Below are 14,459 nucleotides of genomic sequence, written 5' to 3'. Positions count from 1 at the left end.
CTGCAGTCTGTAAGAGTAGCACAAATTTGGTTTAACGTTTTCAATTCGGAAATTTTGATGTCAAGGATGCACGTCGCTCTGATCACCGTATTACAAATAAAATGGAAGCCATTTTTGAAAAAGTGGAGTAAGATCGGCATATGAGTAGTTACGACGTTGCTGAAGAACTAGGAATTGTACACAAAACAGTTTTGGCACATTTGAAAAAAACTTGGTACACAAAAAAGCTCGATATCTGTGTACCTCACGAGCTCACTGAAAGAAACCTAATGAACCGTGTACTCATTTGTGATTCTTTATTACGACGTAATGAAACCGAACCATTTTTGAAGAAGCTGATAACTGGTGATGAAAAGTGGATCTCGTACGACAAGAACGTGCGAAAAAGGTCGTGGTCAAAGGCCGGTCAGGCTTCACAGACTGTGGCGAAAGCCGGGTTAACTTGCAACAAGGTGATGCTGTGTGTGTAATGGGATTGGAAGGACATTATTCATTATGAGCTGTTACCACCAGGCAGCATCGTCGATTCTGAACTCTACTGCGAACAACTGATGAGATTAAAGCAAGAAGTTGAGAGAAAACGGTTGGAATTAATCAACAGAAGGGTTTTTCATCATGATAACGCTAGACCTCACACATATTTAGCCACTCAGCAAAAATTAAGAGAGCTTGGTTGGGAGTTGTTAATGCATCCGCCGTATGGTCCTGACCTTGCACCTGCAGATTTCCACCTGTTTCGGTCTCTTCAGAATTCTTTAGGTAGTGTCAGGTTAACATCACGAGAGGACCAATTGTCGCGGTATTTTGATCAAAAGCCCCAAAATTTCTATAGCAATGGGATCATGTCCCAACCTATAAGATGGCAAAAAGTTATCAAAATGGTACCTAGATACTTTAGTTAAATGTAAATAAACTATTTTAAAAAATGTGAATTTTCTTAAAAAATGCGAAGAAACTTTTTCCCCAACCTATTATTATGTTCCATTTCTATTGAAGGAGTAGTGCACATCTGAGTGCCGGTCATACAACATAAGCTATTGACAAATATGTGGCTAACTGACCACATTCTTCTTTGGTCGATGAGAAACTTTTTAACTAGAAGTGGACTTATTAAGGATGAAACCAGTGTGCTTAGTACGAGCTTTTTAACTTCCCGATCACGTACAAGTTTGTATGGAGTTAGAACAGCGCCGCTAGCCGCAAACGTTGTTGAAACGTTGTTGTGCCGATGAGTAGGTTACATAAGATACGAAATTCATTCGGGTGTTTGTCTGTGCGCCTGTACAACAAAATTCCACAAGATGTTCAGAACCTACATATACATAGGTTTAAGAAAACTGTTAAAGAACATCTGTGCAATAAAGCTTACTATAAAGTCAATGATTATCTAGAAGATTGCACAAAGTGGGAATGAGTTGCTCGCTCCGGGCATTTCAATATTGTAGTAATTGTTACGTTATAATACTCATTGTAAAAAACTCATATTTAAAAAAAATAATGTAATATTAAAAAATTTATAAATAATAATTTATTAAAAAAAAAAAAAAAAAACATGCCCGCTGAGTTTCTTGCCAATTCTTCTCAGGACGGAGGCTAGTTCTTGTGAATTGGCGGTAGTTCTTTTGACGTTCAACAAGTATGTACTTTCATTTATGTTGAATAAAAAATTTTTTGATTTGATTTGATTTGATTTGATTTGAAAAGGCTGTTCCAACTCCATACAAATTTAAGTTAACTTTAACGTGATCGAGGAGTTAAAAAACTCGCACTGAGCACACTGGTTATTCCGTCTAACCCTTACGTAGCGTATTAAGGGACAAACTCTGCTCGTTCTGCGACAGCCTGCTACTAACGACAATATATCCGACGATTAGCTTACGACCTTCAAACGCACGAGAAGAAATTTATCACGAAAATATAATATTATAAATAACGTAATCGCGAAACCTGTCGCGTGTAATATCGTGCATTGAGGCAGCGCCGAAGGTTGCGCAAGTTACCGAACGCGTTCGTGAGTCACAGCCGAGTGCGACCAGACGAGATTCTCCCGCACACACTACTCGATGCACTTTAATTTTAAACACGAGAACTTGGCGGCACATGGTCACCCTCTTCAGACTGTGAATTTTTTGACTGAAGCCTTCTTTAAGACGTAAAGTAGGTAGGTTCTTTGTAGGAATATCGGGTTGCAGGAGAAAAAAGGGTAACATTTTAAAACTGCTGCTTAGTCAAGATATGTATTTTATAATCTATTTTTTTGCCCTTGTAGGCAGACGAGCATACGATCCACCTGATGGTGAGTGGTTACCGTCGCCCGTGGTCGTCAGGGGCCGGAGGCAGAGCAAAGCCGCTGCCTACTGTAGCGGCTACTACTGCCTATATGTAGACTGTCTCTCAATGTCCTTTACAGTCCTTGTCATGTCTTTAATTGTCAATATTAAATTATTCACAAAAATCCATCCGCCTTTACTTTAACCACTTTTTACTGAACTCAACCACCAGGGTTGCTTACAGTTATACACTAAAACAAAACTTATTAATTTGAAGAAAAAACAATGTTTTTATTTTACATTAGCATTGTTTCGTCATAAATATATAGACAGCTTCAGTATTTATTAGGTATATTGGCGGCGAATGTGACATCATGGGAATTTCCTACTAAGTAACATTCTTCCAATAAATATGGTGACGAAAGATATACAATATTTATAGAAATTACTAAATATATTAATTCAATAGTTTGTTGACAGCGAGGATGAATGATTCAATGCGTTATCATGTTGATAAAATTACAGATAAAATTATTTGAGAACGAAACCAATGTTATTGTTATTAATGTTGAATTATGATTGCAATACCCAGTCTTAATAAAAAGGAAGTCTGATATGAATCATAGATTGTGAGACATAGTATGTTAATAGTGAGTTTGCTGATAAGATACTTCAGTGTTTACTTTCAAATACAATTTTCGAACGCTTGTAACTATACTTGAGACCTTAGAACTTATATCACAAGGTGGGTGGCGCATTAACGTTGTAGATGTCTATGGGCTCCAGTAACCACTTAACACCAGGTGGACTGTGAGCTCGTCCACCCATCTAAGCAATAAAAAATAAAATAAAAAAACGCTTTGATCTTTGTATGTAACTCAAAAAGATAATTCTACGATCCCAAGCAGTGAGCTGTTTAATATTCGTATCATATGAATAGTTTTCATGGTTAAGCTATGCGTATAATAAGGAGTCATCCCGACTACGAGGATTTTAAAGTAATTCGAAAAGTCTCAAATAATAAATGCAATATTAAAATGTAAAAGCAATCATAATTACGTTTGCAACCCGTGAAAAGCGAACTAAATACTAAAATCAATATTTTTAAAGTTAATAAATCAATTAGTTTAAAATTGAATATAAAGTCTGTACCAAGAGGTAAGCATGGCACAGTGAAACCGATGACATCAGTCGGCACAACCACTAGGGCGCCCACGTGTCGCCCACAACCTACAACAGAGCCTTGCAAGACCGTGTACGCGGGATAGCAAACTGTGAGCTTTAATCCTTTATAAGACATTCTAAAACATTTAGCTAAATGAAGCTGATCAAGACAGGGCATCATACATGAATTTGAAAATGGCATTTCATACTAAAAAGAATTACGAACATGCTAAATCCCAAAAGTGCAGCTTCGCAATCGAAGAGCACGCAAGTTACCGGGTCGCTAGCGCAATTCAATCGATGAAGCTGTCCTCCTTGACGTATCCGTAAACGCATTGTTAAGTCAAGAAGTGGGAATGAAGGCGATCAACAAACTCAATTTATGCTTGTTGTCGCGTCAAGAAAACCAGCGAACGTTGACCAAAAGTAGTTGATATCGCCATTTTTATTATCAGGAATAAATATAAAACATATTAGAATGAATAAATAACAGAAATAATATCAGGAAATATCAGAAAACTGTTCGGTTAATGTTTACAAATAGAGCAATTTCGTAGAAGGTAACGTCTGTAGATGAAATTTCGATCTATTATTAAAACACATTAATAACTATCACGAAATGAAAACGCCTTAACAAATCTAAAAATGATATTTGTTTTCAAATAAATCTAGCTAACAAGGTAAGAAAACGATGAATCAACTGTCGCGAATTTACTGAACGTTATGTTAATTGGTACCGCAAATGATCACTGCCAATTGAGGATAACTACAGGCGAGTCGACGAACTGACCGCCACATACGTCACTGAGCCGACGGGCACAATGCTGATCATAAATAAACTTTTAACGGAAAATCCTCGATAACATGTACGAAGTAGTAGTCTCTTAGCCGACGTGTTGACATGGTGAATGGCCCGAGTGACTATTCGTTTTACCAACTTCTCTTCTCTGAGCACAAGCTAAGCCGGAATTACATATTTGTCAAGTTCTAAAGATACGAATCCTTGCGATTGATTTGTGCATATTAACACGCACTATGCCAAAGACGTTCTGCGTTACTAGGAGCAATATCGATTGGTGACAAGGCATATCAGCGAACGAAAGGGCTTTCAGTATGGTTAGGTAAATGGCCTAGTCATACATTTACTTTTACTACCCAATTTCATTCTGGAAAAAAGTGAAAAGATCTCACCAAGAAACACTGTCCAAATGAAAGTCCAGATATCGCTAACACATCCAAATATTACATTTTTAAACACAGCTATGTATCGTAACATTGTTCTGGTCGAAACACTATCATAGCATCGGCTATAAAGACGAGACAACTACGGAACGGATACGGGCGGTCACCTACCACGTGGGAGTCGAAGGCCTCTTGGACCTTGTTAGACTCGAAAAATATCGTATGTAAGAAACTGCTGAGTATTAGGATAAGACAACACAAACAGAATTCGTGAACCAGGTTTGGATATTTTATCAAAACTTTGAAAACCGCAAACAAATCAAATTTAACGTAGATACACTATTGATACAAAACTTCTAGGAGATGTCCTCGTTAATGGCGCTGTCAGTCGCTCAAATCAGAGCCACTATTTATCTGTCCGCCAGTATGACCTAAATATTTTAATTATAAAAAAATGTATTATACATATACTAGTATTACAACTATAGACTATATGTCGCGGCGAGCCAGCATTATCTTTGCGTTTTGATAAAAATATTCAAATCTGGTTCACGAATTCTGTATCGAGATATCTAAACCTGAAGCCAAATTTCGGATTTGAGTTCTGCGATTGTGTGATGAGTATACCAAACGAAAGCATTAAATTTATTATCACAGATTGTAAGCAACCTATTAGTTAAACTATTCGACGTACTTCTAGTATATCTACGACCTACTTGTGAACAGACAAACAAAGTTGCCCGCTGTATCGGTAACAATAGTACGTGGAATCAACCTAATAACCCAAAATAGTCGCTCCAATTTAATTCACCACTATTATTGAATCGAAATAGCTTCCGATGTGACTAATGATTTATATGGTACAATAACGGCAACCAACGCGGCTTTACAAACATTTTTTGTGTGAGGAGGGGTTATAATCGATTCTCAGCTATACAGGATGTTTTTAAATTTATATTTTCATGAAATAACAACACTGAATAATCGCAAGTTTTATAATTAAATTTACATCCAAATCGTTATCTCTACTAAGAAACAGTAACTTTAATAGTTCACGGGTTGGGCGTGCAGCTGCCCAATGCCTCACCTGCCCCGCCGCCTCCTTCTGCGAGATGGTGCACTCGCAGAAGTCGAGCATAGCCTTCCAGGATTACTATACCTTGATAGATTCTTGTGAAAATTGCTAAAGTGATTCTTTTCTATTATAGTATAACAATCGGTCTTATAAGATTTTGTCTCATAAGAATTGGTTAGATTAAATACCTTAAAACTTTAACACGAGTAGGTGGACGACAAACTTGCTTTATTTCTGTCGCGTGTCATTTTGTAGTTTGCGGATCTCCGGTAACCGTTTAAAACAGTGTTATAGTTTTGACTGATCAATTAATGTAGTGTCAAATATTTTAAAATTACCATATAAATTAATGGATAAATACGCAAAAAACGTAGATGAGAAGTTGCGCCTGCTGTTAAGAAATGCTTTGTCGTATTAATAGGGCAAGTCTATAAAATAATCTAGACTCCTACACGACAATGACGTCATCGAGAAATCGAAAGTGCGCACCGGCATATACTGTGCTATTTATGTATACATAAAATTTATTTCGTAACTCGCAGTTAAACAAGACTAGATACATTTATAGCTGGTGTAGTGTGGTGTATATACAGCTCGCATTCATAGTACCACCGCTCTGCCTCTCTTCTCTGCAGTGATGCGTTGCGTTTTGAAGGGTGACACGACGGTTAAGCCATACAATTCGAATAGAAAATCCGCGTAAGAGTAACTCTTGTTTAGGTTTTGATAATACTATTTTCGGTATTTCATATTCTAAACGCCTACCCGAACTAGAGTAGTTGCCTTATTTTAATTAATATATGAAGATTGCGTAGCCCATGTAGTCTACCGTCGCTGTCAAACCAAAATCTGTTATGTGCAAAAACTCTATTTTGAATTAACGAGTAAAAACATGTTCGTATAAAATTTTATATGAAGGTGAATTTTTAAGAACTATATCAAATGAAAGCTATATATAAATATTAAAGCGATAGACACATAACAGTCTTTTTATACGGTAGATAGATAGGGCTGTGAACTATACGAAAAGATCAAAAAGTATAAGAAAAATCTCAAAAAGTGCACATAGCAGATTTTGGTTTGACAACGACGCTATGTATTATAGAATCATTATTGTCGTTTTTTTCTTTATACAAAAGCGAAGTATCGGTTTCTTGTTGTCTGACAATTTGATCGGTCCCTAACAATTTTTTGAGGTACAATGAGCGACTTTATTTATTAGCTCAATTGCACAGAGGAGCTTGCAAGTCGCCAGCCTGGTGCTTGGCAGTTGCTGGAGCCCTAAGAGGCCGTGATTGCAATAACAAATGTAAGCTGTTTTACCCATTTGCAATAATTTTGTTAAAAAAACAGAAACATCATTATAAATCGATATCAATTCGCTGATAATCACATACGTAATCGATTTTGAAGTGTCGATACATCGTTTAGTTAACAGTCAGGCCTCATACGTCGCCCACGTGGTCATGACGCAACGTTTAAGGTCGCACACGCTAACTGGTCCTACATGTTTGTAAACGAAATGATAAACGAATAGTTCGAGAAGCTGAGTGTAAAATATAACAAACTAATTGTTAGCACTATTGTAGAGTTAACACAACATAATCACTCTCCGTTTTAAAACATCACAAATAATTCAACATTTAACTTCTGTAGCGGAAGTAACAGACAGACTCTTAATTTATCTCTTTTTTTTTTTTTTTTTGCCTTAATGCAGTTTACTATTAGGGGCCGCGGTACGCGAGGAATGGCGACGTCTGGTGAAACGCACCACCACCCGAAGTGATGACCACGACCACTCTGCCAAGAGTGAATACGATTGAGAAGAAGAATTGGTCTACTCTACGAGGATATAAAAGCTCTCAATTGAAAAACCACACGCCCTGCTCACAAATCATCAGAAACACTATACTATAGCACTTCAGCTTAGCTCATCTCTCAAATTGCTCCCTAACATAATCTTAAACGACAGACAGAGGCCACGTAAGTCATCCTATGTGAATTCCATTTTTTCAATGGATTTTAATTTACTTATATGGGTAACCGAGCTCACGGCCCACCTGGTATAAGTAAGTGGTTACCGGAGCCCGTAGACATCTACAACTAAGTCGCGCCACCTACCTTGAGAGATGAGTTCTAAGGTCTCAGTTTTTACTGTAAAACGGCTGTCCCGCCCTTTGAACCGAAACCCATTACTACTTCACGGCAGAAATAGGCAGGGTGGTGGTACCTACCCGTGCCCTAAAAACGATATTTTATAAGCTGCCTATTTTAACAAAAGATTAACCAGGCCAGGTTATTTTATTGAAGTATGTATAGAAGACAATGCGAAAGTATTACGAAGCGTCGCGTCGAACGCGTGACGAGAACGCCGTGAGTCATCAGAGAGCGGGTTCCCTGGCTCCGACCGCACCAACCGACGAACCGACCGACGCGACGGACTTACATTTCAAAAGTTCATATTGAGAGTAAACGCGTGTTGTCTTTTGTACTTATACGAGAAAATTAATGGGCTGATTTATGTTTTATGTTTGATGTCTTGTTATGGCACTTTTTAAGACTACTTTTTTGTTCCTCTATTTATTGTTGACTTAACGTGAACATATTCGTATTTATATTCTGTAATTGAGGGAGTACTATTTTATCTTTGGGCAATATTTTAATATGAAATGTTGGAAAAATCAAATAAATAATTGGACGAACAGTCATAAGAAATAGAAGCGAGAATTTCCCTTTTTATCAGTTCCCGTTTATCCGGCAAATTTAATACATTTTACAACTTAAACAAAACTGTTGAAAACGTCTCCGTTAAGTGGTATGTTCAGACCGAGCTGCAGTTTTCTCCGCGCTTCGTTCGAGGAGTCGCGCAAAATGCGGGGCTCGACTAGTTTCACGAAACCGATTCCCGCTTCATTGTTGAGAATATCGCCCATTGCGACCACACTGCTAACTCGCCGCGCTCTCCCACCCCTTTCTATTACTGCTTATAAGAAAAACTATAAGCAACGGCCCCGTCCAGATACTTGCTTTATTTTCCTATTTTTTACTACCTATTTTCTATTCCTATTTTGCTCCTGTTAGTGTCAACACGTGTTTGGAGCCCGCGCCTCCATGGTGCTATTCGTCCTCACTGTGCCGCGAACGATCACATATTCTCATCTAAAGGATGGAGCAGCCGTCCGACAATAAACCTGAGAATTCTAGAGCAGCATTCACGTTGTAATGTGATCATATTATCAAGTGTTTTAGCCATTGGTATTATATTATACCACCGGTGTATGTACGTAGATAGACTCTCGATAGATGACGTAACCTTGGTGTAACAGTTCCGTGGGCGACAAACGACTGATCCAAACATGTACCAAAGCAGGAAGTAGTTTCGCGAACGCAGAAACAATATATCGCTGGTATTTACGCTAGTTCACGTAATAAAGATTTCGATAAACAATACGTAGACCATTTACCTCGGCTTTGCCTAAAGCTCACATGGGTTTATGCTGCCCATTTCAATCTCCAATGATAATTTCAAACTTCAGCTGCAAATGCAATCGATAAGACAACATAAAATATATGTAAGTAGAGGATTTCCGAAGCGGTCACTGTTATCTGGCATTGAATCATTGTACTTAATCAGATGTACACACTGATTCCAATAATTTTGATCATTACTTTTTGACATTTAATAAAAGCGTACGCGCAATCTGTACCACACGGCTTCATTTTTTTTAATTTGTGTTACAGCTGAATCGTCTCAAGTAAATGATGTTTCATAAAAACACTAAACTAATATATCTTAATGGATACTTTGAAAACGTGAAAGAGAATTGTAAGAAGAGTGGAAAGTTATCTGATTAACCAGATGAACCAGATAATTGGTCACCGGATTGACAGAGAAACATTATGTAGTCTCCGAGTAGAATATGAGTGCCTGAAAAATATTTTAAATTGATCGCATTTTTAGCAACCTATATTAATATGTTCCTAAGGCTAAACGATCCTTTCGATACATGATAAGTCCGCGCAATCAATCAATTATCTGCGTATAATATAAACTAGTTTCTAATAAAAACGCGCTCATTGAACTTCGCTACATAATAACTGTTAAACATATTTCCTACATTTTTTTCCTTATCTAATCGTTGGTAGCTGTTCGAACTTCGAGTGGACCGGCAGGTGAGCTCACGGACTCAATTTGAGACACTGATGGTGCACCAGACGGATTTTTTTTTTTTATTATTGCTTAGACGAGCTCACAGCCCACCTGGGGTTAAGTGGTTACTGGAGCCCATAGACATCTACAACGTAAATGGGCCACCCACCTTGAGATATAAGTTCTTAGGTCTCAGTATAGTTACAACGGCTACCCCACCCTTCAAACTGAAACGCATTACTGCTTCACGGCAGAAATAGGCGGGGTGGTGGTGGCGGACTCACAAGAGATCCTACCACCAGTAATTACGCAAATTATAATTTTGCGGTTTTGATTTTTATTACACGATGTTATTCCTACACGTGGGATAACGCGCGTAATCCCGGATCAAGGCGTTCCTAAATTTTAGCAGATTCCTCAGCTCGGAGGGCAATCTGATGCGGTGGAAGAAGTCTTCCACATTCTTACTGGTGGTAGGACCTCTTATGAGTCCGCACCACCACCCCGCCTATTTCTGCCGTGAAGCAGTAATGCTTCAGTTTGAAGGGTGGGGCAGCCGTTGTAACTATACTGAGACCTTAGAACCTATATCTCAAGTTGGGTGGCGCATTTTATGTTGTAGATGTCTATGGGCTCCAGTAACCACTTAATACCAGGTGGGCTGTGAGCTCGTCCACCCATCTAAGCAATAAAATAAAAAATAAACATCTTGGTGAGACGCATTATCTATCGCGGTGGGCAAGTGATTTGTCAGGATGTCTATAGATTCGACGGTGACCTGAGAGGACGTCTGCTAAGCTGTTGCTCAGTCTCTGCCAATTCAACATGGTCCTCGAGACTGGGTCTGGGATGTAAGGACGACCGAGCTGCATGACAGGTCGGTGGTCGGAATTGATTTCCTACCAGCAAAGATCACGCATACATAGCTTGTTTATTAATTGATGTGTATTGCAATATATATTTGATCATTGCTGTGATGTGGTGCAGTTAATAGATTCCGGAGCGTAAAGTAATAGGAATGCGGGGGTGTAGCGATATGCTTGTGTTGCCTTGATCCTAACTAGCCTGTTAAGAAATTACATAAAATATTTTTACAAGGAAGTGAATGGATTATTGACAGTATTTTTAGGAATAAATAGGTAATGCCTACCCCTCACAACGATTTGATAACAACATCATACAGGCACATTACCCCGAAAGATTATGGTAAAATCTAAAAAATACAGAACTGCAGCGTCATGCGCTTGAAGAGCCTGAACCAGAGCCGTATTCGTGGTGTACGCACGGAGGTCGAACCGCGTTCCTTATATGGTAGCGACTGACGAACGATGCAAGGTCGTTAACAAAGCCGAAATAAAGTTACTTAAAATTTATATTTTAACTGTATTTAAATTGTAAAATTAATAGTTAACTTATTTAAATTTTGATATTGAGTAACTTATGGATGGTTAAAATAGCATATTTACTGTGGCGGGTAGCCATCATACAACGCAATATAATTGACAGATGCCTGAATCTCGCTTACGACATTTTCAAGATAAAGCGCATATATACAAGTTCCGAACAACAACATTAGGACCGTCGGTCTACCGAGCAATATCACCCGCACGGTGGAAGATCTTCCCTTTGTCGTATATCCCTACATTTACAATGTCCAATTTCAAGCTCTTAAAAGACATATAAGAAAAATAAATATGAGTCCTTTTGTAATAGGCCATTTATTATTTTTATAAGTTTATCGTGAAAGAAGAAAATGCAGTAATTTGAATGAAACTTACGCATCAAGATTCTTCAAAATTACACAATTCCAATAGGCCGTCGACCCAAAGCCCATATCAGCCACAAACACAAAAGAAAACCCCTCGAAATTACATCAAGCGCAGCTTCATGGGTCTCTTTACTGGGAGCCATTCCCCTCCCTTGAATTCAGAATTTGAACACGGAACGAAACCTCTGTAATTGAGAGGAACACAATTCCGCAATATGCATGCAGCCAGTCATGCAACTCATACAGCCGTTTCAACTGTCAATTCACGAATGTATATAAAAGACCAAATACATCTCTCCATGGTCTCCCAGCAAGTTTTTTCAACAAATTAATTGCTGTTACATCTTTTGAGCAGGGAATCACAAGCTACACTTTTTCGCCCGGACTTGAATCCCCTGTTCTCATGAATCAGGTCATCCCAATGTGGTAGATTTGCAATACCACCCAAAATCACCATCAAGTCCAACTCAAGGCAGTGCAATTATTTCGATTTCAGTATGAATTTATTTAAGCTATTTAATTAAATTAAACCTCACTATCCTGACCCTTTCTAAAAATATACCTAAGGGCATCATTTAGAAAGTGGGTAAATCACACTATTCAACACTGGAGTGAAGTTGACCCCTATTATCTGAAAATGCTGTGTCCTAGTGTAATTAATAAATTTAAATAACAAAAGAAATAATTCCCCTCCTAGCTACAGAATCCCTAAGATAATGAAGGCCTAATCTTTGATCCAGTTCAAGTATTGCATTGGTCAGGCATGGATAATAACAATCGCTTGCAATCTGATGAACCATAGACATGTCTTCAAAAGAACTGAAGTGATTTGAACTTTTATTTAAATATTTTTTTTATTCAAGATTATTTTTATTATTTTAAGATTATAAGATTATAAGATTATTTTATTTAAGGTTTTATTCATAATTTATATTAAATTCAGTGAGTGTAATATAATAATGGCAATAGTTAATGTAATATGTATATTATTTACATGTAATTTTCTGTGTTTTTAACCAGCTGCAATACAATAACCTATATTTTTCACAGACCCAAGAAATAAGTAGTGATTGCTAAATCTTTAATTTTCAATTAATTTAAAATTATAGTAAAATTTTTATATCTATGCATATGTAATTGTGACCCTTAACTGAATGATTCAGCAACACAGAACTTAATCTGCTGAATCTAGAAACTGGTAACTATAGTAGTCAATGCCTTTTATGTTGGAGGCATCTACTAAGAAAGGATTTTTTAAAATGTATTGTACAGAACTTTGCAGGTAAGAATCACAAAATTTCTTACATTGATTGGGGTTAGAGATAAATATCACATATATTTATGTATATCGTTTACTACTAAGAAGGCGAATTAGAGATTAACAAATTTAGAAAAGAATATTATATGTAATACATAAATATTGGTGTAATGTACTTTCAGCACAACATCAGGATTCAGCCACTAGTACCTTAAATGTATGAGAATTACTTGTCTGTCTTAATGGAGTATTATTATTAATTTGTAACTAAATCTGAAAACATAATGAAACATAGCAATTGACTATACTAGTGATAATAAAATACCATATCTAATAATGTGCTGGGTGGATATTCTCACAGACCACTGGTGGTAAGTGGTTACTAGAACCCTACATCATCATGTGACTATAACCCAATGGCTGTCTTAATCCTCAAACTAGAACTAATGATTATTTCTCAGCAGAAACTGTTGGGATGATGGCTTACCTATATGTGATCATAATATGGCCTCCCACCAGTACTGAACTCTCCAATAGTACAAATTGTGTGTAGGCTCAAACACTTTCTCTTAATAAAAACTATGGTGTTTTACATATATTTCTTTATTTTGGCATTTAATGATCTTGTTGTTCGTAAGCTTTTTAGTTACCTGCTTTATCAAGGACATCTTGCTTTTATACATTCTATATCACACATTACAATTTAAATAATAATAATTTAATATCCATATTGTAGTAACCTACAGTTTATATTTTAATACTGTGCATACACTTTATTATATGAATAAGTTATCCTTTTCTTTGATTTAGCTTTATATTATTTTTTAAATTATATTATTCTAGGTCTTGATAATGAATTGTATTGTTTGATAAATCTGAATTATAAAAATGTGTTCAATGGTTACTTAGAAATTTTGGCGAAATGACCTGTAGAGTATATAGTGTGCCTACATGAGTCAATGCCATCATCTGACTTATTCTAGAAAATTTACAGTTTAAAGGGCGGGTGAGTCTTGACCCACCAACCTCATGTTACAAGGTGTGCGGTGGTATTAGTGATATGATAAACACATGAAGCCAAGCAGGCAGTGCACTTTGAAAATTACTGAGATACAATGCATTCGGAAAGTCATAAAAGTGGTCAAAATATTTCAAAACTAACCATATATATCTAGGCTTCGCCAATCATACAACGCTCCGCTTTCCCTTTCAATACTTCAAACGATCTAGATTATGAATAACTAAATACTAATTTAATATACAATTGTCCGCTTTTATGAAGTAGTGTATCAAAAAAACAAGACAATAACCGTTAAGACTTAGAAATCCACGTATATCACTCACCATCTGTTCTTTTAATGTTGATGTTGATACCGGAGCGAATTCTAACTGTGCCGTCATCCATTATCGAACACGTTTATGCACCACATACACTATTAAACATTATTTGTAATTAAATAGCGTCCAAAACTAGCTCCAACACGTTAAATTGTTATACATGAAAACCGGTGAAAATTACAAAATAAATTCCTACACCCAGATTGACAGTTATATCAAGCTAGCTGCATACTTCAGACTAGTTCAGACTGGAA

The 14,459-nt window shown here is 37.0% G+C and overlaps 1 protein-coding gene across 4 annotated transcripts in view; it reads right to left on the bottom strand.

The window, feature by feature from the left end:
* Nucleotides 1-14,352, bottom strand: part of MCAK (kinesin-like protein a) — a 51,077-nt gene extending 36,725 nt beyond the window's left edge. For all 4 annotated transcript variants that reach the window (XM_038010798.2, XM_038010800.2, XM_062668415.1 and 1 more), the window contains exon 1: nt 14,212-14,352. In XM_038010798.2, coding sequence (XP_037866726.1) covers nt 14,212-14,272 — 61 coding nt within the window. In that variant the 5' untranslated portion in view covers nt 14,273-14,352. The remainder of the gene's footprint in view (nt 1-14,211) is intronic.
* Between the last annotated feature and the right edge of the window lie 107 nt (nt 14,353-14,459).

The sequence above is a fragment of the Bombyx mori genome, chromosome 5 (genome assembly GCF_030269925.1).
Source record: "Bombyx mori chromosome 5, ASM3026992v2".
In the NCBI taxonomy this organism is placed as follows: domain Eukaryota; kingdom Metazoa; phylum Arthropoda; class Insecta; order Lepidoptera; family Bombycidae; genus Bombyx; species Bombyx mori.
Note: the sequence above shows the minus strand (reverse complement) of the source record. Positions and strands in the feature narration are given on the sequence as shown.